The following is a 24,068-nucleotide window of genomic DNA, read 5'->3' on the forward strand; positions in this document are numbered from 1 at the left end:
AAAAATATCAACTCCCCAAAAATATATTATAAACATTCTAATATATACATAGAATATTATATGTATGTCGGTTGTATATTAATAAAGAGATAGTAAAATAATAAAAAAAGTGAGAAATAGTGTAATTACTTTCAAAAAATTGATATTTATGTTAGTTATACAAAAAATTATAATTGGTTCAATATTATAATGGCTTAATGGGGGATAAAATTATCAGCTTTAATTAAAGGTTTTGAATTCGAATCTCTTTAATATGAAAATTAGATAATGTTTTACCTTTTAATATGGAACTTTTCATTTTCGATATAAAGTTCAAACTTAATTTTGAGCTCTAATACGAGTACTAAAAAGTATTTCATTTCTCAATATGAAACTTTCCGATATAAAGTTTGAATTTAGTTGGGGGATTCGACCTTTAATGTAACTTCCAAATACTGAATGGGAAGCTAAAAATAATAATATGGAATAAAGTTAATTAATAAATTAAAATTAAAAAGTATTTTTGCCCTTTTCTTCTAGATTAAATTAAAAAAAATAAAGTATAATTTAATCTTAATCTTACACGGGTTAGAAGTGGATTCTAACCCCAAAAGATTGTTATCTTTGTATATTTAAGAATAGATTGATTTTAATATTTTTTAGTTCTATTTTATTAAGGTAATTAGTCATAAGTGTCTGAATCTTTATTTGATTTTTATTGAGATTAAAAGGTATTAACTTATATATATATATATATATTTGAATATTAAGATATGCATTGAGATTTATATGTTTGAATCTTAATATATATTTAACTATTATAAATAATTAAATATTTATGTTAAGATTTAAATATCAAATAATTAATATGATTTTATTTTTCAACATAAAAAATATTTAAAAATATAAAATTTAAAATAGAATATTGAACTAATCAAAATAACAATATATCCAGTAAAATCTCGCAAGTAGATCTGAGAATAAACTAACTAATAAGTAATATTTACAAAATATTTTTTAAAATTATATGATATTTGATGGTGGTTGTGGCGGACGATTGAGATTATGTTGGGTGATGGTATTGGTTGCGGGTGGAAACCAGTGACAATGATGAGTAGAAATTTGATCAATTGTGGTTTTTAATCATGTGGTCATTGTTAGTAGTTGTTGTTGCGATATATAGTAATAGCTACGAGTGATGAGGATCGGAGATTTACTCATTCAATAACGACATTTCCTAACTAGAGACTATCGTCTAAATTTAATATATGCATGTTCGCATTTCATTGTCGATAGTGATTAATAATCTTAATTGCTAGCCATGATGATTGTAAATGTATGACTAACAAATGTGTGGGTTGATATTGGTGATTGGTTGGGGTAATGCTTGTGGTTGAGGATGGCGGGTGGTAGTATGATAGTGGATGGTGGTAGCATTTAGCGCGAATTGTAATTTTGAAGAAATTATTAATAGACAATTTATTAAAATTTTAGAAATCTTAACCCGATAGATTTGTTCATATGATCAACAAAGATTAGGACGATGTAGTAAGCATTCCTTTGTCTTTAATAGATGAAATGAAGACGACATCATTAATTCTCACAGTGATTTTAGTCTTTTGGGCCTTATGAGCCTAGCACGAACTTTATCTCTCAATAAATACAATTTACTTTTATTAAATAATGTTTTTTTTTATTTGTTGTTTTCTACACTGTTACCATCCACGTTCGTTGCCGATGCTTAACACGAATTCGGCTCGACCCCATGCATGTAAACGCCCGTAGCTTGCCTTAAGAGCAACACCTAGAACTTGTCACACACAAAAAAGCACCACCTTCGGCTTGACCCAATGTCACAATGAACCATCGTTGACGTGGTTATGTACAAGGGCGGAACTATGTGGACTCCAGGGGGGTCATTCGAACCCTCTTCGTTGAAAAATTACCATATACACATATATGAAGTTTGTTTGTTTTTCTATGTGTATATATATTAAATTGACCTCCCTTAACACAAGGAAAAAAATTGGTTTAGTGGCAAAGGGGGTGCAAACTTTCATGCAAGGACCTCATGGTCTCAGGTTCGAAACCTTTTGAGACCTACTCACGACAGATTCTTAATTTTTTTTTGGCTTCCTACATTTAACGTCGCAAAAACTAGCCATGCATGTTATCATGCACCCACCCACACTAACATGCTCACTGGACACATATGTCAACTAACGACACTCAGATCGAAGTACTTTCAACACCTATATCCCGTTGAATGTGAAACATTTAAACACGAACATCTACACATCAAATAACAAAACAAATAATTAACACACTCTGTTTGGATGGTTATGCCGCATTGTTTCATAATATATCATATTATATTGTTTTAGTCAATTCAAAGTTTGGATAGTTGATTGTAGGCCAAAGACATCGATAGACACTCAAACTTGTTGCCAAAATTCACTTAAACACCTAAACTAAGGCCTGTTCCTATCAGGCCTTTAAACCCCCCACATTTTGTTCCAATTGAGCCTTTTTTTCCCTATCAGCAAAAAGCTCAAAGTGTGTGTTGCGCACACGCGATGGCGTGGCAAAACAAGCTAATTAAAAGCTGACACGTGGCATTATGGGTCCAATAATTATTAAAAATTAATTATAATATTTTTAAAAAAGTATATAAAAATGGCATTGAGGAAATTATTAAAAAATAATTCTAAAATTATTTAAAAAATAAAAAAAAAAATTGATTATTTTAAAAAAATTATAAAAAATGAAATAAATTATTTTAAAAAAATTAATTATTAAAAAAATTATAAATTCTTTTAAAAAATGAAAATAAAAAATGGCATTGAGGATATAAATTATGAAAAAATATTATAAATTTTTAAAAAAAAAAATGAAAAAATTGATTATTTTTAAAAATTATAATTTAAAAAAAAATGAAATAAATTATTAAAAAGTTATTTAAAAAAAGTAATTATTTTAAAAAATTATAAAAAGTTTTAAGAAATAAAAATAAAAAATGGCATTGAGGATCCAAATTATGAAAAAATAATTATAAAATTATTTAAAAAAATAAAAAACTAATTATTTAAAAGAAATTTTAAAATTTTTAAAAATAAAAATAAAAAATTGCATTGAGGATCCAAATTATTAAAAAATAATTATAAAATTATTTTAAAAAAATAAAAAACTAATTACTAAAAAGAAATTATAAAAATTTTAAAAGATGAAAATAAAACTCCCCTACCTACCCCCAGCCCCTCCTCCCCCAATGTTCATCTGCTTCCCTTCCCCCCACCCCCAACGTTCATCTTCTTCCCCCCGACGTTCCTCTTCTTCTCCATGAAATAATTTTATAATTTCTCAAATTTCACACTAACACACAGGACAACAAAAACATATTCACATTATAAGAAAAAACCTTAATTTTCTTCTTAGCTTGACAATTAGTTTCCACCATATTCATATCAACAAAATAGCAGCAATGGGGCGGGGTGGGGTACTATGAAACGATGAAGACGCGGAGTGGGGTGAGGATATGAAACGATGAATAATATGTTGAAAATTCAACAATTCAAATGTAGCAAACTTTCATTTTTTCCGGCGAACTTTCATTTTTTCCGGCACTCTAATGGAGGAAAAGAATAAGAATAACAACAAATTTTTTTAAAATCAAATTCAAAAGTAAGAACAAGAAAGGAGAAAAAGTAGAAAAAATGGTATGAGAATTAAGTTTAGCAAAAAAAAAAAAAGAATGAAGAAGAAGAATAGTGAAGAAGATGAAATGGAGAGAAAAAAAAAATGAGGCCAGGGGTATCGGATGGGGTGGGGGCTTTTGTGGAGAGACTTTTTATTTTTATTTTTTTTTAAATTCTGTTTTATTAAAAAAAAAATTCGGGGGTCCTCTAATGTTTTTTATTTAATTAAAAAGTTTTTTGGGGTCTTTAGTATTTGAAAAAAATAAATTGTTATTAAAAAGATTTTGGGGCCCTCAATGCCATTTGACATCTTTTTATTCGTAAATTAGTAAAAAAAATGTTCCTCACGCGCCTCCCACGATGACACTGCACGCGCAATGCCACATAGGCAAAAAAGGCCCAATTGAAATAAAATGTGGGATTTTAGGGGCCTGATAGGAATAAGCCTTAGTTTAGGTGTCTAAGTAAATTTTGACAACAAGTTTGAGTGTCTATCGATGCCTTTGCCGTTGATTGTATGATTTTCCATCATTACATAATGCCATCCATCGTTTGATAGAGCTATTATAAAAAATAGAAAAAATAAAGTAGGATTATTAAATAATCTTATCATAAAGACAAAGTAAGGAAAAAAATTTTAGATAACAATACAATCACAACAAATCAATCATCAAAAACATATGCAATAAAATTTACCTAACAAACAAAACTAATATTATATTTATATTAGAAACGTAATATCCAAGAAAGTTGCCTAATAATCAATGAAGTAAGTTGCGTGCTTTAAACTCAAAATTTAAATTGTAATAAAAATATGAACATAATTAGCTAATATTTATTATCGATGATAGGGGATAGGGATACCTCATAACTCCAATCTTAAAACTGTCTCCAACACCATAATTTATTTTTTAAAAACAGCAAAGAATTAGAAACATAATACTACACAATGGGTAACAACCATCCAAAGAAGTTGTTACCTAGCTATGTAGCCTTGTGAAACTTTGTGGCGCGAATACGTGCCCACAGGATCAAATAGGAAAACAAACAAGGAAGAAAGTTATGTTCTTACGAACCTTCAAAACTCTTCTTCCTCTTCTTCATCTTTCTCCCTAACACACAATATGTCCCTTCAAACCTCAAAATCACTGGCCAATTTCAACACACATATCATGATTTTCAATAGGCAGATTCCTTTCCATAAATGGAAAATGAAAATGCTCTCAATTTGGCACTTGTGGGATTACGCTGGGTATGCTGTTGTTGGAAGTATTAGCCGTTTTTTTGTGCAATTCAATTCAACAAAAACTGGCAGAAGATGGGTTTAATTTGCCGAGTTTCGGCAGATTAGGTAATAATATACACATTTTAGACTTGATTAGGTATTTGTAGTAACTGTTTAAAGTTTTTTCAGATTATGGTTATCTTTGATATTCTTATCTAATTATATGTTTTGATGAAATGCCAGATGTGAAAATTAGTCCTCTTTACCCATAAATCTATACTATTTCTTCTGAATTTCTCTCTCTCTCTCTCTCTCTCGCTCTCTCTCTCTCTCTCTCTCTCTCTCTCTCTCTCTCTCTCTATATATATATATATATATATATATATATATATATATATATATATATACTCCCTTGGTCTCATTTTACTTGGCTCATAATGACTTGACACTTCCCTTAAAGAAAAAAATTATTTAGTAATTTTTTGTTGTATTTATAGCAACTGTTTAAAGTTTTTTCAGATTATGGTTATCTTTGATATCATTATCTAATTATATGTTTGATGAAATGCCAGGTGGGAAAATTAATCCTGTTTGCCTAAGAATCTATTCATTTTCTTCTAAATTTTTTTCTATAAATATATATACTCCCCTCGGTTTTATTTTACTTGGCTCATGTTGATGTAACGCTTCCTTTAAGAAAAAGATTTATTAGTGGTTTATTTTACTAAACTAAACTTTTTAAGTATGTTTTGGAAATATAAATTGGACTACTAATACTTGCTCCGCCCCTTGAGTGAACTTTAATTAGAGGTGTATTGCACTAAACTAACGTTAATAGTGATGCTTTGAAACTCTAAATTTTATTACTACTAGTTTATGTAGCTACTCCCTCCGTTCACTTTTACTTGTCAATGCTACGTTTCTCGAGGTAAATTTGACTAAACTTCAAAGCTAAATTGAAGTAGACTAATTTAATATTTTAAATTTAAAATTTAGATGGTTGATAACTATACGAAAAATGCTATAAGTTGCAATTCTTCTCATATTAATATGATGTAAAAATACATCTTAAAATGTTGGCCAAAGTTCTTGCAGTTTGACCCCTAGAAGCGAAACAATGACAAATAAAAGTGAACAGAGGGAGTGTTTAATGCTAAGGATAATATAGGAAAGAATTAATAAAACTCCATTAATTTGCGAAAATGGACAAGTAAATTGAAATATTTTTTTTTTGGTATAGGGGCCAAGTACCATGAAATGGAGGGAGTACTTTATTTAACATTTAATTATAGGGGTAGTATTGGAAGAAAATAATAAGTTTTTCTTGATTTTATAAATTAGACAAGTAAATTGAAACAACTATTTTTAGTAAGGGGACAAGTAAAATGAAACGATGGGAGTGTATATATATGTGTGTGTCTTTGTGAGAATATATGTGTCTCCCTTTTGGTTGAGTATACAGTATACATAAGCGACACAGCTCGGCACGTCTTAGACTTGTTGTCGTATTATAGTAACTGTTTAAAAAGTTTTCAGATTATGGTGAAGCTATCCTTATCTTCTTATAATTTTTATGAAATACCAGGTGTAAAAAGTAATCTTCTTTGACCAAAAATCTATAGTAACTTTTTCTGATTTTTTCTTGATTATATATCTATATATGTGTGTGGTGTGTATGTGTCTCCCTACACAAAGGTGATACGGCTTATACATTATAGTTGATTCACTCAGAAGCTTGATTGACTAACGCTTTGTGATCATCAGTTTTTGTAAACATCTTTCGGTAAATCTTCTTTACATTCTTTGTGTTTATGAAAGTTTATGTATAGAGAGATATGACTGGTTCTTTGAAGGGAACTTTTTTTTTTTTTTTTGATTTGTTGTGTGGTTCTATAAATCTTCTAAGGTAGTGGTACGGTCTATGTACATTCTACCCTTCCCAGACCCCACTTGGTGGGATTACACTAGGTGTGTTGTTGTTCTGTAAATCTTCTATTCAAATGAACAATGATTTGCTATTTCATGATGTGTAAAGGTAAATGTGCAGACGATTATAGAATGATTGATTTGTATATTGGTGTGGGGGTAGATTCTGATGAGTTGTGGAGTGATAGTTACCTACTTGATTATCATGAGATTCATCTTGTTTCCACTTTCTCTGGAGAGAAAAATTGTGTCACATTTTCTGGAGAGAAAAAACTGTCTGTTGTTGAAAGTTAATGTTTGGAGATATAAGAGTTTCTCAAAAAGGAAAAATAAGATAGCTTTCCTTTTTAATTCTTGTTGTGGATTTAATTTGTCATTGCAAGTTCCTAGTTTTAAGCGGTTAGGTTGTGTTACAAGGGAATCTGGGTTTTTCCTTTTCTATTTATGTAAAATTTTCCATTTAATGGGCAATCATTTGCTCTTTCAAGTTGTAAATAAGTAACAAGATACTGGAAAATGTGTTGACAATCGTAGTGATTGACTTACCTCTTGGATTCTGGGGTGGATTATGAAGGGATGCAAAGTGACACTCTCCCGTATGATATTGCTTACATTCGTCTTGTTAAGTTTCTTACTTTTTCAGGAGAGAGTTGTTCAGGTATTACTCTTGAGTAATGCTCCATCTTGTAAATATATGTTGGTCATCTTTCCCGTACCAATGTGGAGTCTATGCCCAGTTAATCATGGATTAGTTTGGGGCTTTGGGCCTTGTAAAACACAACGGACAAGCAGTTTGTTTTGTAGTACCAAGTCTTAGTCATTCCAGTCATCACCATTTCTTTTGCAATTATTTTCCTCAAATATGCTTATAGCTATAGCTTCTTACTTACTATTTTCACAGTGCCAAATATCGGAATTGTTCCAAATATCTATGTTTCCTTAATATTTGATTGCTAATAAGACACCCTTTATCTGATTTTGTATTAAACAAGCTCACAATCTTCAAATACTTTATCTATATCTTTGACCAACTTCTATTAATAGAGGCCTTTCAGTTTGTTCAAAGGCACCAGGGACGATGCTTTTGGAGTTTGCTCATATCAATTTGTCCAAAAGCTCATGAACTTATCTCAAGGATGATGAAGGCGGTGCCACAATTGAGAGAATCCTCTTACCCTTATTTAGATAAAAATGCAAAAGACCTTGATCTGGCTAGCCAAACCCACCCATATTGATAAATATACTAAAAAAAGTGCACAAGAATGAAATGAAAGCTCCCCAGGGACTCCTTTGCTTTCAGTGAAGCAATCAAATGATTTTGGAGTCAATTTTGAGTTGATGAGCTTGATGAATGTAGAGTGCATCCAGAAGAACATAATCACTAAAAGATTTAAGTTACCTTTTTCAAAAAAATACTCACGGAAAAAAGATGGAAACAAGACTCGCTATAATTTGATCATTATGAACAAATCCAAAATATTTATAGGTAGAAATCATTAAAGAATAGAAAAAGCTCTTACTACAAAGATATAATTGAGCTCTTACTTTAAGAAACCTAAAACATAGAATGGAGTGATATACCTAAAACTCATATATCAAAAGCTAGCTTGTAAGATGAGTATTTCCCAAGACCATAAGAAGACAACCAACTCTTTCCTCAATCAACGTGGGACACTTTAACGCCTCCCGGCATATTCATGCCTGCCAACTAGAGTGTGGACAACATAAAAAGAGGACCCAATGCATAATAATATGAGTGGGCCTAATTCTAATATCATATAGATGGACCTTGAGCCTCACTCAATGCCAAGCTAGCTCGATTGTTGAAGACCATATAATAAGACAAACAACCATTTAGCACCCATGAGTGTGGCCTAGTGGTTCAATGAAGTTGGGTTGAGCACCATGTGCATGAGGTCTTAGGTTCAATTGTCATCAGAGACAAACACTAGGTGATTTCTTCGCATCTGTTCTAGCCTTGGTGGACAGAGTTACCTTGTACCTGTTGCTGGTAGGAGGTGACAGGTATCTCGTGAAATTAGTCGAGGTGTGCGCAAGTTGGTCCAGACACCACGATTATCAAAAAAAAAAGGGACAAACAACCATCTATCAACCAATGTGTGTCACTTAAAAATTAGGATTCAATCTATTCCCGACCTCTATAATGAATTATATATTGGTTAAGTTCCATGAATAAAAGATTTTTGGTACAAATTGTACCATGTAAATCCAACTTTTTATATTTTTCTTGCTTTAAAATTCAAATTATAAGGTTGTAGTTGTAGTGAAGGAATGATAATGCACATGTGAGGTCATTCTATCTCTCCTACTCTCCATTCCGCACCCATAAAGGAGAAGTAAATATGAAAATCCAAAAATGTCTATTTGGACAGCTTCCTATAATATTATTAAATCAGGGAAAATAAAAGATTTAACCATGCAGTAGACCTTTAACATTGGGCTTGAGGCTTTGGATAGTTATAGGTGGCTTAATGTGATCATTGATCTAGATGCGATAGTATGATGAAAGACAGTTATAGGATACTATTAAACCTAATTATATAGATGGAGGTTGTCTCAAAACTCAAAAGACCTGACATTTCTGTAAAACGACGTGAATATATGTAATAACAAACAAGATAATAATAGAAGCAGAGGATCAAAAACATACGACCGACTTTATTCCTACTTGGTGCATCATGTATAGAAAAAATGATGGACCCATTATATTTGTACCTTGAATTACATGAAGAATCTTTCACCTTCATAATGAGTTGTTAATTGTTGAAAACCGGGCTTTTATTGTAACGGTAATAGTAAGATTCTACTGAGCATGTTATGTAGGTTCTGTTAAGCTGCATTTAGTGAAATGTAAACCTAAAAACATGAGGATCGATTTCTTTTGATAACATATGTTGGATTGGCAGGATTTCTTTCCCTTTATGTGGTACAAGGCTTTTGTGTCACTAACGAGAAAAGAATTATATACTTTTGTGATATTATTTTTTCCTATCTTGATACAAGTAGTTTTTTCTTTCTTTCTTATTATTATAATAAAACCTTCCATCCTATAGAAAACGTAAAGAAGATAGATGCTTTCTTAATATGCTTAGTATCTCTGGGAACTTTTGTGCGTAGTATGCCACAAGTATCTTCGTTTTTGTCTGATATATGCTGCTGGTGAAGTTATCGTGTCAACTTGTGCACATTATTTGGGAAAGTCAGATATAGCTCTCCATGCTAATGTTTACTGTTGTTACACTATCTCCTTAATTAAACATCTTTCGTCTATTTCCGCTTTGACCTTACCTGATTGGAAACCATTCTAATAAATATGAAGTACCTATATAGTAGATTACATTATTGACTATATTATCAGATACCTTTCACCATAGAAATTTTATTAGAAACATCATCCTTGCTTATTGTGCCCATGAGCCTCATCAATTTATCTTTTGTATTTCAGAGAACTTTGATTGTGTGGTTGTTCTGTTTTGGGCATGTCACCTATCAGTTCCTTTTCCCAGTCGCTCATTACTCTCTTGGAAATTATAACTGATTTACAAGAATACATGTCTTGCTGCCACTGTTTCTATTTACCAAGTGTCAAGGGTTACAAAATAAGATTAGATGTGGTGGTTTTTGTCATATATTGGAATTCATCCGTTTACTGAATCCTCTTCAAGAACTTTCCCTTTTCATGCTTGAGCCTTTCCTTGTAGATCTAAAAGAAAATGAGCACCGATCAGATATGCAATAGCACCTTCTGGACCAAGGAGGAGGAAAAAGTCTTTGAGACTACCCTAGCGATCTACTTTAAGGGTGGTGATCTATTGACGAAGATGGAAGAAGCGCTTCCTTGTAAATCGCGTGATGATATCATAAATCACTATAAAATATTAATCGAGGATGTTGATGCCATCGAGTCTGGACGTGTTCCATTACCTAATTATCCAGAATTGCCAAGCCATTCCAACCAGAAAAGCCGATTTCCAAAAACAAATCTAGCACGGCGAAAAGGGGTTGCTTGGACAGTAGAGGAACACAGGTAGGTTTCTTGTACATTTCTCGAGGACGATGCTAGTTACCTGAATTGATGTTTGTTGTCATGTCTTGTCATTTATTGCACGACTAAATTGATATCATTAACATTTCCTTAATTATGTGCTGATCATTACTTAGAACCATGTGCTATTCTGTAACATTGGTGAAACCCACTTATGAAAAAGAGAAAAAATAGTAAAATTTTATTCCTTCTAGAGTGAGTTTCTGAAAAGACAATGCAATGAAGGGAAAGGACTTATTTTCTTTTCTTTTATGAAATCTATTCATTTTTATGTTCTAAATTTTTCTCCCAAGAAATTTTCTTGTTTAGTGTTTTTCTTTCTGAGTATAGTCCTTTTCTTTGTAGAGCAGAGTACAGCTCCATAATGTCATTGGTGTATAGGTTTCAGTTCTTCATGCTGGAAATATTTTAGGAACTTGTTGCTAGACAAACAGTGAGTACATGTATTTCATCCTGCTAGATTAAATTCATTAGCCAGTAGAAATCTTTTTTGGGTAGTCTATTCAATGTGCTAATACTTTCTTAGCACCTCTTGAATTTTGAGTATCACGTGAAAAGTCACTTTCATGCTGGCAATACATGATCCGTGGAAATAAACTAGGGCGAAAACATGTGTCAGAACAATGTTCTAGTATACTTTTATCTTTTTCTTCTCTCTTTATATTTTTGTTAAATTTCTTTGTTGCTTGGGCTTAAATAAAACAGCAACGCTGTAACAAAGCCGGCATCCTCCTTCCCCCAAAGGCTTCTTTCCAAATCTAAAAGCTCCATTAACCAAGAATATGTTTGAAAATATTGCTGATGTATTTGGTTTTAAGTGTTTTTATAGATATATCTTGTTATCTTCTTTTTTTCTTGATATTTATTACTTCCTGTTCGAGTAAGAAATTACATTTGAGATATGACTTTTAAGGATAACCTATTTCAGTTTGAGAAGATTAGCAGCAGTGCAGCACATATAGTTGAAGTAGCTATCAAAAAATCAAATTTAAAAAATAGAACATAAAGTTGAAGTGAGTGCATATAGCAACTAGGCGAAAAAGAGTGGCAATGGATAATTCAACAAATATTGGAGTCACATATCCAAAGGAGGACATTTGTTATCCCTTGATTTTAGGTAATCCAAATAGTGACATTTTCTATCCCCTGATTTTAGGTCCCTTCCTCTTTCTCGGAAAAGAAAAAAAATGAATGATGATTTTATTTTGGGGTGTGATGTTGTTAGATTTGAGTAGCGTTATCTATGATGTTACACAGTGCATGCAGATGACACTAAATATGCCTATGGAATCATACCTAATTGGTTCTGGGCCTTATAATAGGTAGTGCATGGTTAGCTGATTGAGAGAAAGTAAAACTTCTACGTAAATGCCGTCCGGCGATCTTGTTTCCTGGATTAACTTCAGAGCTTATAATAATTTCTTTTTCACTCTTTCCTGCTATAGGTCGTTTCTCCGGGGGTTAGCTATATATGGGCGAGGTGACTGGAGAAGTATAGCCAGGAACTGTGTGATAACAAGAACATCAATGCAAGTGGCTAGCCATGCCCAAAAATATTTCAATCGCCTCAAAGCCGTCAACAAAGAGAATAGAAGAATGAGCATTCATGATATAACTATTGTGGATGCTGAAGTCGCTGGAACTTCCCAAGTACCATATACTGAGGGCATGATTTGGCCTGCTTGTGGAGGTTCGCAAGCGGTGGCATGCACTAGCAATCAGAACATGTTACCTCCAGAAAGCACCAATGCTGAGCAGATGATAGCAGTTGCTGGAGGAGAGTCCTCAGGTCATACTGCTGCATTTGTCAGTGGAATGAATAGTATGTCTGATGAGGATGATTTCATATTGCATATTGATGACCTAATTGTGGATCCCGAGGATGCTAATGAATCTGAGATTCTTGTTGATGGTGGAAAGTCGCTATTACCCAGCAAACAGCCATGTACTGCTTGTAGTAGTGGAAGTAACAATCATCCTATCTTTAGAGTTGGGAGTGAACTGGGAGCATTAATCACTAAGCAAATGGACGAAGACTATGATTTCTTTTCCATCTTTGATGATGGGGAAGCACCAATTTCTCATGCAATGGTGTCCAATGCTGCTCATAGTGGGATGACAAGTTTTGCAGTGGCTAGCAACAGTGCTAACAATCCACCTCAGAACACGGTGTCTGCTCATAGCGGAAGGACCAGCTTTGCAGCTGCTAGCACCGGTCCTAACAAGGCACCTCTGAACATGGTGTCTGATCATCCTCAATTACCTCACGTTGCCCCTTCATCTAACTGTGTTGTCGGAGAATGGCTCCAATTTAAATACTACCATTGATGATGAAAGCTGATCTGGATGACCTGTTCACAGATTAGATGTTCCTGAATTGGTGAAACAGAAGTTGTTAATGTTGATATTAGCTTGTCACAACCAGATAGGCTGTAAATATTGAAACTGCACTTGTTTTTTTGAACACCTACCATTAATAATGTATATTATGTACTACATATTAATCTGGAGTTCAGCACTATTAGTTCCTTTTGAGTTTTCAATTACTTTTTTATCTATTCCTATTCTGCTTTAGGGAGCAGGGTTTTGTTCATATTCAAACTCTTTTGAAGAACTAAAGTGGCTTTTGGTTGAAAATTTTCAAGTTACTGGGTTAGCAATTTTTTTGAGAGATCTTGTTAACAGCTCTTTATTTTTTGGCAATTTGTTTGTTTTGGCCAAAACCTCTTACAAGCTAAAGGTTCAGACTAGAATCAATTGCTACTAAATTAAGTTTTGCTTCTGTGTTCTTTTCTGCTCGAGCACCGTCCACGTTCGCCTCCGACGCTTGACATAGATTCGGCTCGACCTCATGTGTGCAAACACCTAGAGTTTGTTCTATGATCAACATGTAGAACTTAACCCACGCACAAAAGCATAACTTTCGTCCAATCAATAGCTAACAACCTGCCGCAAGCAATGTCACCAATAGCCAATATGAGCACACAATGAATTGTCGTCGATGTGGTTATGCAGGCACCAATGGCATTGCACGAACTAGACATACGTGCTACCATGTGCCCACACTACACGCTGACATGCCTACTGAACGCTTATGTCAGTCAACTAACAACAGTCGCCTTGAAGTGTCTCAACACCTATATCCCATTAAATGTGGAACCTTTTAACACAAATATCTGCACATCATAAATAAGAAAACAAATAATTAACACTTTTTGAATGATTATTACATATTGTTTCATAATATGTCATTTTATATTGTTCTAATCAAATCAAAGTTTGGAAAGTCGATTGTATTGTTTTTCATTGTTACATAATGACGTACATCAACAATGTAAGGCTAAACTTACAATAACAATATAGTATTGAATAGAGCTATTATAAAATATAAGAAAAATAATAAAATAGGATTATTAAATAACCCCACCATAAAAGACAAAATGAGAGGAAAAAACATAAGGTAATAAAATGAACACAACTACATGATATTTGGTGTTGATGATAGGTAATACCGATATCTCATCAGTTTAATTGAGATAAGTAAAGACTAATTCGGACATCATGATTAATTTTTTTTTTTTTTTTGAAATGAGAAACTTAATCCCTTTTTTAATTGAAGACTGGAGGGTCTATGGACTTATTTTTGTCTCTTCATCTTCCTCCCTAACACACAATATGTCCCTTCAAACCTCAAAATCAATGGCCAATTGCAACACACAGATGATGATTTTCAATAGGCAGATCCTTTTCCATAAATGGAAAATGAAAATGCTCTCAATTTTTCACTTGTGGGATTACACGGGGTATGTTGTAGTTGGAATTTGCAGTTTTTTTTGCAATTCAATTCAACGAAAACCAGCACAAGATGGTAATAATATACACATTTTAGACTTGATTAAGTGTTTATAGTAACTGTTTAAAGTTGTTTCAGATTATGGTTATCTTTCATATCGTTACCTAATTATATGTTTGATGAAATGCCAGTGTGAAAATAATCGTCTTTGCCCAAAAATCCGTACTTTTTCTTCTGAATTTTTTTCTATAAATATATGTACTCACTCGGTCTCATTTTACACGGCTCATGCTGACTTGACACTTCCCTTAAAAGAAAAAAATTAATTTATTGTTGTATTTATAGTAACTGTTTAAAGTTTTTTTTTTCAGATTATGGCTATCTTTGATATCCTTATCTAATTATATGTTTGATGAAATACTAGGTGTGAAAAGTAATCCTATATACCCCTCAGTCTCATTTTACTTGGCTCATGTTGATGTGACGCTCCTCTTAAAGAAAAAAAATTATTAGTGATTTATTTTACTAAACTAATCTTATTAATTATGCTTTAAAAATTTAAATTTGACTACTAATACTCACTCTGCCCCTTGAGTGAACTTTACTTAGAGGTGTATTTTACAAAGCTAACGTTATTAGTAATGCTTTGAAACTCTAAATTTTACTATTACTAGTTTATGTAGCTACTTCCTCCATTCAATTTTACTTGTCATCGTTACGCTTCTCGAGGTCAATTTAACTAAACTCCAAAATTAAATTGAAGTAGATTAATTTAATATTTAAAATTTAAAATTTAAAATTTAGATGATTGAAAACTATATGAAAAACGCTATAAGTAGCAATTCTTTTCATATTAATATGATGAAAAAATACATCTTAAAATGTTGGTCAAAGTTCATGCACTTTTAACCCGAGAAGCGAACAGTGACAAATGAAAGTGAATAGAGGGAGTATTTGATACTAAGGATAATATAGGAAAGAAGTAATAAAACTCCATTAATTTGCGAAAATGGACAAGTAAATTGAAACATCTTTTTTTTTGTATAGGGGTCAAGTAAAATGAAATGGATGGAGTACTTTATTTAACATTTAGTTATAGGGGTGGTATTGGAAAAAATGATAAGCTTCTCTTGATTTTATAAACTAGATAGGTAAATTGAAACAACTATTCTTTGTAAGGGGCCAAGTAAAATAAAACGGTGGGAGTGTATATGTGTGTGTGTGAGAATGTATCTGTCTCCCTTTTGGTTGAGTATACGTTATACATAGGCGACACAGCTCGGCACGTTTTAGACTTGTTGTCATATTTTAGTAACCAGTTAAAAGGTTTTCAGATTATGGTGAAAGCTGTCCTTATCTTCTTATAATTTTTATGAAATGTCAGGTGTGAAAAGTAATCTTCTTTGATCAAAAATCTATAGTAACTTTTTCTGATTTTTTCTACAAAATCCTAATCGTCTTTCGAAAAGGATTGTATTGTAGTGACTATAAATAGGGTAGCAATGTAATTATATAGACAACAATTCAATAATATTTTTCTCCATTATTTCTCATATGGTATCAGAGCGTTGGTGAGAAACTGAAAAGAAAACTCAGTCACCGTGCGTCAATTTCGGTGACTGATTTGTGTCATTTGACAAAAGAACAGAAAAAGCTATTACTACAAAGATATAATTTAGGTTCTTACTTTAAGAAACCTAAAACATAGAATGGAATGGTATACCTAAAACTCATAAATCAAAAGCTAGCTCGCAAGATGAGTATTTCCCAACACCATAAGAAGACAAACAACTCTTTCCTCAACCAATGTGGGACACTTTAACGCCTCGCGGCATGTCCATGCCGACCAATTAGAGCGTTGACGACATAAAATGGGGACCTGCATAATAATATAAGTGGGCCTGATTCTACCATTATGTAGATGGACTTTGAGCCTAACTCAATGCCAAGCTAGCTCGTTATGTGAGAATTGTTGAAGACCATATAATAAGACAGACAACCTATCTAGCACCCAAGGGTGTGGCCTACTGGTTTAATGAAGTTGAGTTAAGCACCATGAGCATGAGGTCTTAGGTTCAATTGCCAACAGAGACAAATACTAGGCAATTTCTTCCCATTTATTCTAGCCTTGGTGGATAGTTACCTTATACCTGTTGTTGGTGGGAGGTGACAGGTATCCCATGGAATTAGTCGAGGTGTGCGCAAGCTGGCTCAGACACCACGATTATAAAAAAAAAGACAAACCACCCATATATTAACCAATGTGTGACGCTTAAAAATTAGGATTCAGTCGATACCAGTAACATCCTGACCTCTAATGAATTATATTTTGGTTAAGTTCCATGAATAAAAGCCTTTTGGTACAAATTTGTGCCTTTTAGTTAGGGATGACAATGGTGCGGTGCGGGTTTTTTCTAAACCCGCAAGTTTTAAAACTGTACCGTACCACATCACCTTTAAACCCGCCCCACATTCATATCCGCGCATAACCGCACCGCCCTATGCTTTTATTTTTTCCTTTTTTTTGAAAAAATCGTAACTCCATTGAAAATCATAATATTTTTAAATCTACTACTAGGAAATAATAACTAATTTCTATTATATCACTTTTCACTAAAAATTGTCAAAAAGTATAACGTGTACAAATAATGATCAAATAGAATATTTTTATTAAAATGAATAGAAGTGTTAAAAAAACTACTATAAAATTATTTATTTGTAGTGTTATACATGTCATTTTAAGTATCATCAATTTTTAAGTAAAGAATACATATAATTTTAGGTATATTCACGAGAACAATGCTAATTTTTAGCTTTTTTAAATTTTAACCCGCATATACCCGCAACCTGCACCGCACCATTTTTAAAAAAACTTACTTTAACCCGCCCCGCACTGCATAACTTAAAACCCGCACTGCCCCGCATAGCTTAAAACCCGCACTGCACCCGCCCCGCGCCATTGCCATCCCTACTTTTAGTCCAACTTGTATATTTTTTTTGCTTCAAAATTCAAATTATAAGGTTATAGTTTTAGTGAAGGAATGATAATGCACGTGTGGCCATTCTATCTCTCCTACTCTCCGTGGCCACACCCATAAAGAAGAAGTAACTATGGAAAACGAAAAATGTCTATTTGGAGAGCTTGCTATATAGTTATTAAATCAGGGAAAATAAAAGATTTTGACCATGCAATAGACCTTTAACATTAGGATTGAGGTTTTGGATAGTTATAGGTGGCATAATATGATCATTAAAAAAAGGGCAGTCCGGTGCACTAAAGCTACCGCTATGTACGGTGTTCAGGAAAGAGCCCCACCACAAGGTGTATCGTACGCAACCTTACCTTACATTTCTGCCAGAGGCTGTTTCCAAGACTTGCCCGTGACCTCCTTGTCACATGACAACAATTTTACCAGTTACGTCAAGGCTCCCCTTCAAATAATGTGACCATTGATCTAGATAATTACAATTATGTCTAAAATATGTACAATACAAAGAAAACTTACTTTTCTCATTTATATTAGCACTTATTTTTCTTATGGAAGAATTGTTAATAGACAAAACTAGAAATGATTATATCTGACGGGGAGTCTAAGTATAGAAACAACAACAACTGCGCCTCAGGCCAACTATTTTGGGTCAGTTATATGAATCTTTATTTCATCATTTAAGCTCATATCGATTTCATCATCATCATCAACAACAACAACAAACCCAGTATATTCCCACATAGTGGGGTCTGGGGAAGGTAAAATGTATGCAGTCCATACCACTACATCCGAAGAAAATGAAAGTGTTGTTGAAAGTTCATACCAGTATATTATCGATATCATCATCACAATAAATAAAATGAAAGTGTAAAATACGTTAAAATATATAGATACTACTACTAATAGTAAAAGTTCCATCTCAGTCTAAAACCTATCCTCAACTAGTAGATATCACCTAGATGGATCTTTTTCTTCCATTATGCTCTATCTATAGCTAAGTCTCTATTGATACCCTACAATTGCAGGTCTTTTGAGACCACTTCCTTCTATGTAGTTGTAGGTCTATCCAGTTCCCTTTTAACACCTTCACTTACCATAGTATCACACCAACAAAGCAGGCTTTTATAGGTCTAAGAAAAACATGTCCAAACCATCTCAAGCTGCCTTCTCACATTTTATCCTCAATTTGTCTTACATGCACCTTATGGTGAATGTGGTCATTTCTAATCTTATCTAATCTGGTATGACTTCACATCCATCTTAACATCCTCAACACTCATATTGTGTATATATTGAGAAACTTCAACTAGTCTCACCTCAACTTCTCTCCTCTCATGCTGTCTGAACCTGCCTAGATATCTAAGTGCACATATAAATTGAGAAAATGTTGCTTGAGATGGTTTTGGGAATGCTCTTGTTGGGATCATTACGATGAAAGGCAGTTATATGAGAGTATTAAAACCTAAAATTATATGGATAGAGGTTGTCTCAAAAGACCTAACGTTTCTGTAAAACGAAAGATAGAGGTAGATCGAAGAAATATTGGAGGGAAGTGATTAGACAGGACATGGAGCAGCTCCAGCTTACCGAGGATATGACCCTAGGTTGGAAGTTGTGGAGGTGACGGATTAGGGTAGAAGGTTAGTATGAGTTTAGGATGCTGTCTCTTTTATTGTACTACTTGGTGTATTTGTATATGGTAGTATTGGATATGTTGATTTTGTCCTTTTATTATTACTTGTCTAGATTGTTTTATTTTTGAGCATTGTTTTATTTTGAGCCGGGGGTCTATCGGAAACAACCTCTCTTTCTCATTTCTGAGGTAGTGGTATGGACTGCATACACTTACCCTCCCCAGACCCCACTTGGTGGGAATATACTGGGTATGTTGTTGTTGTTGACGTGAATATAGGTAATAACATAACAGGAAAATAATAGAAGCAAAGGATCCAAAACCTACCAACGACTTAATTCCTACTTGGTGCATCATGTATAGAAATAATGATGGACCCATTATATTTGTACCTTGAATTACTTGAAGAATGTTTCACCTTCCTTCATCACATAATGAGTTGGTAATTGTTGAAAACTGGGCTTTTATTGTAATGGTAATGGTAAGATTCTACTGAGCATGTTATGTAGGTTGTGTTAAACTGTATTTAGTGAAATGTAAACCTAAAAACATATGAGGATCGATTTCTTTTGATAATGTATGTTGGATTGGCAAGATTTCTTTCCCTTTATGTGGTACAAGGCTTTTGCGTCACTAACGAATAAAGAATTATATACTTTGGTGATATTATTTTTTCTTATTTTGATACAGGTAGTTTTCTTTTTTCTTTCTTATTATTATAAAACCTTCCATCCTATAGAAAACGTAAGGAAGATAGATGCTTTCTTAATATGCTTCGTATCTCTGGGCACTTTTATGGGTAGTATGCCACAAGTATCTTCGTTTTTGTCTGATATATGCTACTGGTGAAGTTATCGTGTCAACTTGTGCACATTATTTGGGAAAGTCAGCTATGACTTTCCGTGCTGATGTTTACTGTTGTTATGCTATGTCCTTAATTAAACATCTTTCGTCTATTTCCTCTTTGCCCTTACCTGATTGGAAACCATTCTAATAAATATGAAGTACCTATATAGTATATTACATTATTGACTATATTATCAGATACCTTTCACCATAGAAATTTTATTAGAAACATCATCCTTGCTTATTGTGCCATGAGCCTCATCAATTTGATCTTTTGTATTTCAGAGAACTCTGATTGTGTGGTTGTTCTGTTTTGGGCATGTTACCTATCAGTTCCTTCTCCCAGACTCTCATTACTCTCCTCTAAATTATTACTAATTTACAAGAATGCGTTTTGCTGCCACTGTTTCTATTTATCAAGTGTCAGGGTTTACAAAAGAAGATTAGATGTGATGATTTTTGTCATATATTGGAATTCATCCGTTTACTGAATCCTCTTCAAGAACTTTCCCTTTTCATGCTTGAGCCTTTCCTTGTAGATCTAAAAGAAAATGAGCACTGATCTGACATGCAATACCAAGGAGGAGGAAAAAATCTTTTAGACTACCCAGTGATCTACTTTAAGGGTGGTGATCTATTGACGAAGATGGAAGAAGCACTTCCTTGGAAATCGCGTGATGATATCATAAATCACTATAAAATATTAATCGAGGATGTTGATGCCATCGAGTCTGGACACGTTCCCTTACCTAATTATCCAGAATTGCCAAGTCATTCCAACCAGAAAAGCATATTTTCAAAAACAGTTCTAACACGGCGAAAAGGGGGGTTGCTTGGACAGTAGAGGAACACAGGTAGGTTTCTTGTACATTTCTCGTTATCTGAATTGATGTTTATTGTTATGTCTTGTAATTGATTGCACGACTTTCACTTCTTACTAGAAAGGAATTTTAGATTTGCCATTTCTCAATGACCATGTTGGCGTGTGTAAAATCATCTAAATTGATATCATTAACATTTCCTTAATTATGTGTTGATCATTAGTTAGAACCATGTGCTATTCTGTAACATTGGTAAAACCCACTTATGGAAAAAGAGAAAAAATAGTAAAATGTTATTCCTTCTGGAGTGAGTTTCTGAAAAAGACAGTGCAATGCAATGAAGGGAAAGGACTTATTTTCTTGTCTTTTATGAAATCAATTCAGTTTTATATTTTAAATTTTTCTTCCAAGAAATTTTCTTCTTTAGTGTTTTTCTTTCCGAGCATGTAGTCCTTTTCTTTGTAGTGCAGAGTAAAGCTCCATATGTCATTGGTGTATGGGTTTCAATTCTTCATGCTGGAAATATTTTTAGGAATTTTTGCTAGACAAACAGTGAGTACATGTATTTCATCCAGCTAGACTAAATTCATTAGCAAGTAGAAATCGTTTTTGGGTAGTCTATTCAATGTGCTAATACTATCTTAGCACCTCTTGAATTTTGAGTTTCACGTGAAGAGTCACTTTTATGCTGGCTATACATGATCCATGGAAATAAACTATGGCGAAAACATGTGTCAGAACAATGTTCTAGTATACTTTTATCTTTTTCTTCTCTCTTTATATTTTTGTTAAATTTCTTTGTTGCTTGGGCTTAAATAAAACAGCAATGCTTTAACAAAGCCAGCATCCTGCCTCCCCCAAAGGCTTCTTTCCAAATCTAAAAGCTCCAGTAACCAAGAATATGTTTAACAATATTAATGATGTATTTGGTATAAAGTATTTTTACAGATATATCTATTTATCTTCGTCTTGTTTTCTTAATATTTATTACTTCCTGTTTGAGTAAGAAATTACATTTGAGATATCACTTCTAAGGATAACCTATTTCAGTTTGAGATGATAAGCAGCAGTGGAGTACATTTAGTTGAAGTAGCTATCAAAAAAATAAAATTTAAAAAATAGCACATACAGTTGAAGTGAGTGCATATAGCAACTAGGCGAAAAAGAGTGGCAATGGATAATTCAGCAAATATTGGAATCACATATCCAAAGGAGAACATTTGTTATCCCTTGATTTTAGGTATCAAAGAGTGACATTTTCTATCCCCTGATTTTAGGTCCTTTCCTCTTTCACGGAAAAGTAAAAAATGAATGATGATTTTATTTTGGGGTGTAATGTTGTTAGTTTTGATTAGTATTATCTATATGATGTTACACAGTGCATGCAGATGACACTAAATATGCCTATGGAATCATACCTAATTGGTTCTGGGCTTTATAATAGGTAGTGCGTGGGTTAGCTGATGGAGTGAGAGTAAAAGTTTTAAGTAAATGCCGTCCGACGGCCTTGTTTCCTGGATTAACTTCAGAGCTGATAATAATTTCTTTTTCTTTCCTGCTATAGGTTGTTTCTCCGGGGGTTAGCTATATATGGGCGAGGTGACTGGAGAAGTATAGCCAGGAACTGTGTGATAACAAGAACATCAATGCAAGTGGCTAGCCATGCCCAAAAATATTTCAATCGCCTCAAAGCCGTCAATAAAGAGAATAGAGGAATGAGCATTCACGATATTAGAATGAGCATTCACGATATTACTATTGTGGATGCTGAAGTCGCAGGAACTTCCCTAGTACCATATACTGAGGGCATGATTTGGCCTGCTTGTGGAGGTTCGCAAGCGGTGGCAAGCACTAGCAACCAGAGCATGTTACCTGCTGAGCAGATGATAGCAGTTGCTGGAGGGGAGTCCTCAGGGCATGGTACTGCATTTGTCAGTGGAATGAATAGTATGTCTGATGAGGATGATTTCATATTACATATTGATGACCTAATCGTGGATCCGGAGGACGCTAATGAATCTAAGTTTCCTGTTGATGGTGGAAGGTCGCAATTACCCAGCAAACAACCATGTACTGCTTGTAGTAGTGGAACTAACAATCATCCTATATTTAGAGTTGGGAGTGAACTGGAAGCATTAATCACCAAGCAAGTGGACGTAGACTATGATTTCACTTCCATTTTCCAATTTCTCATGCAATGCTGTCCAATGCTGCTCAGAGCGGAATGACCAGCTTTGCAGTTGCTAGCATCGGTGCTAACAATGCACCTCAGAACACGGTTGCTACTCATAGCGGAATGTGCAGTTATCCAGTTGCTAGCTTTGGTGCTAACAGTGCACCTGAGAACATGGTGGCTGGTCATCCATAATCACCTCATGTTGCCCCCTCATCTAACTGTGTTGTCGGAGAATGGCCCCAATATAAGCACTACTATTGGGTTGCTCCCTCATCTAACTAAGAACAACAACATCCCCGGTAAAATTTCACAAGCGAGGGTTGAAAATAAACTAATTAATAAGTACTATTTATAAATATTTGGTGGTGGTCGTCGAGGACTATTGGAATTGATTTGGATGATTGGTTGTGGGTGAAAACTTGTAATGATGATGAGTAATAGTAGTGATTAATTGTGGTTCTTATTTATGTAGTCGTGGATAAGTGTTGTGATATATTGTAACAGCTGCAGGTGGTGAGGAATTGAAGACAACCATTTAGTGACAACATTCTCAAATTGGAAACGATCATATAAATTCAATATAGTAGACACATGTTGGCATTTTATTGTTGGTAGTGATTGATGATCGCAATAGTTAATGGTGATGATTATAAAGGATGACTAACAATTTTATTGTTGGTAGTGATTGATGATCATAATAGTTAATGGTGATGATTATAAAGGATGACTAACAATTGTGAGGGTTGATACTAGTGACTGGTTGGGGAGATGATTGTGTTTTGAGGATGGTGGGTGGTGGTATGATATATAACGGATGCCGATAGTATACAATGTGACCTACCATTTCGAAGAAATTCTTGAATAGACATCTTATTAAGATCTTATAAATCTTAGCCAGGTAGATGTACTCATAAGATC

General features: G+C 33.6%; 2 protein-coding genes across 2 annotated transcripts; both read left to right on the top strand.

The window, feature by feature from the left end:
* Nucleotides 1-4,522: 4,522 nt before the first annotated feature.
* LOC107875713 (transcription factor DIVARICATA) lies at nt 4,523-13,426 on the top strand. The gene is made up of 3 exons (XM_016722527.2): nt 4,523-5,025; nt 10,548-10,873; nt 12,337-13,426. Exons 2-3 carry the CDS (start codon nt 10,560-10,562, stop codon nt 13,217-13,219), a joined length of 1,197 nt encoding a protein of 398 aa, XP_016578013.1. The 5' UTR covers nt 4,523-5,025; nt 10,548-10,559; the 3' UTR covers nt 13,220-13,426.
* A 7,114-nt stretch (nt 13,427-20,540) lies between these two features.
* LOC107875712 (transcription factor DIVARICATA) lies at nt 20,541-23,755 on the top strand. Its single transcript, XM_047414590.1, has 3 exons — nt 20,541-20,581; nt 20,915-21,007; nt 22,539-23,755. Exons 1-3 carry the CDS (start codon nt 20,541-20,543, stop codon nt 23,200-23,202), a joined length of 798 nt encoding a protein of 265 aa, XP_047270546.1. The 3' UTR covers nt 23,203-23,755.
* The last annotated feature ends 313 nt before the right edge of the window (nt 23,756-24,068 follow it).

Source organism: Capsicum annuum, chromosome 6 (assembly GCF_002878395.1).
Source record: "Capsicum annuum cultivar UCD-10X-F1 chromosome 6, UCD10Xv1.1, whole genome shotgun sequence".
In the NCBI taxonomy this organism is placed as follows: Eukaryota; Viridiplantae; Streptophyta; class Magnoliopsida; order Solanales; family Solanaceae; genus Capsicum; species Capsicum annuum.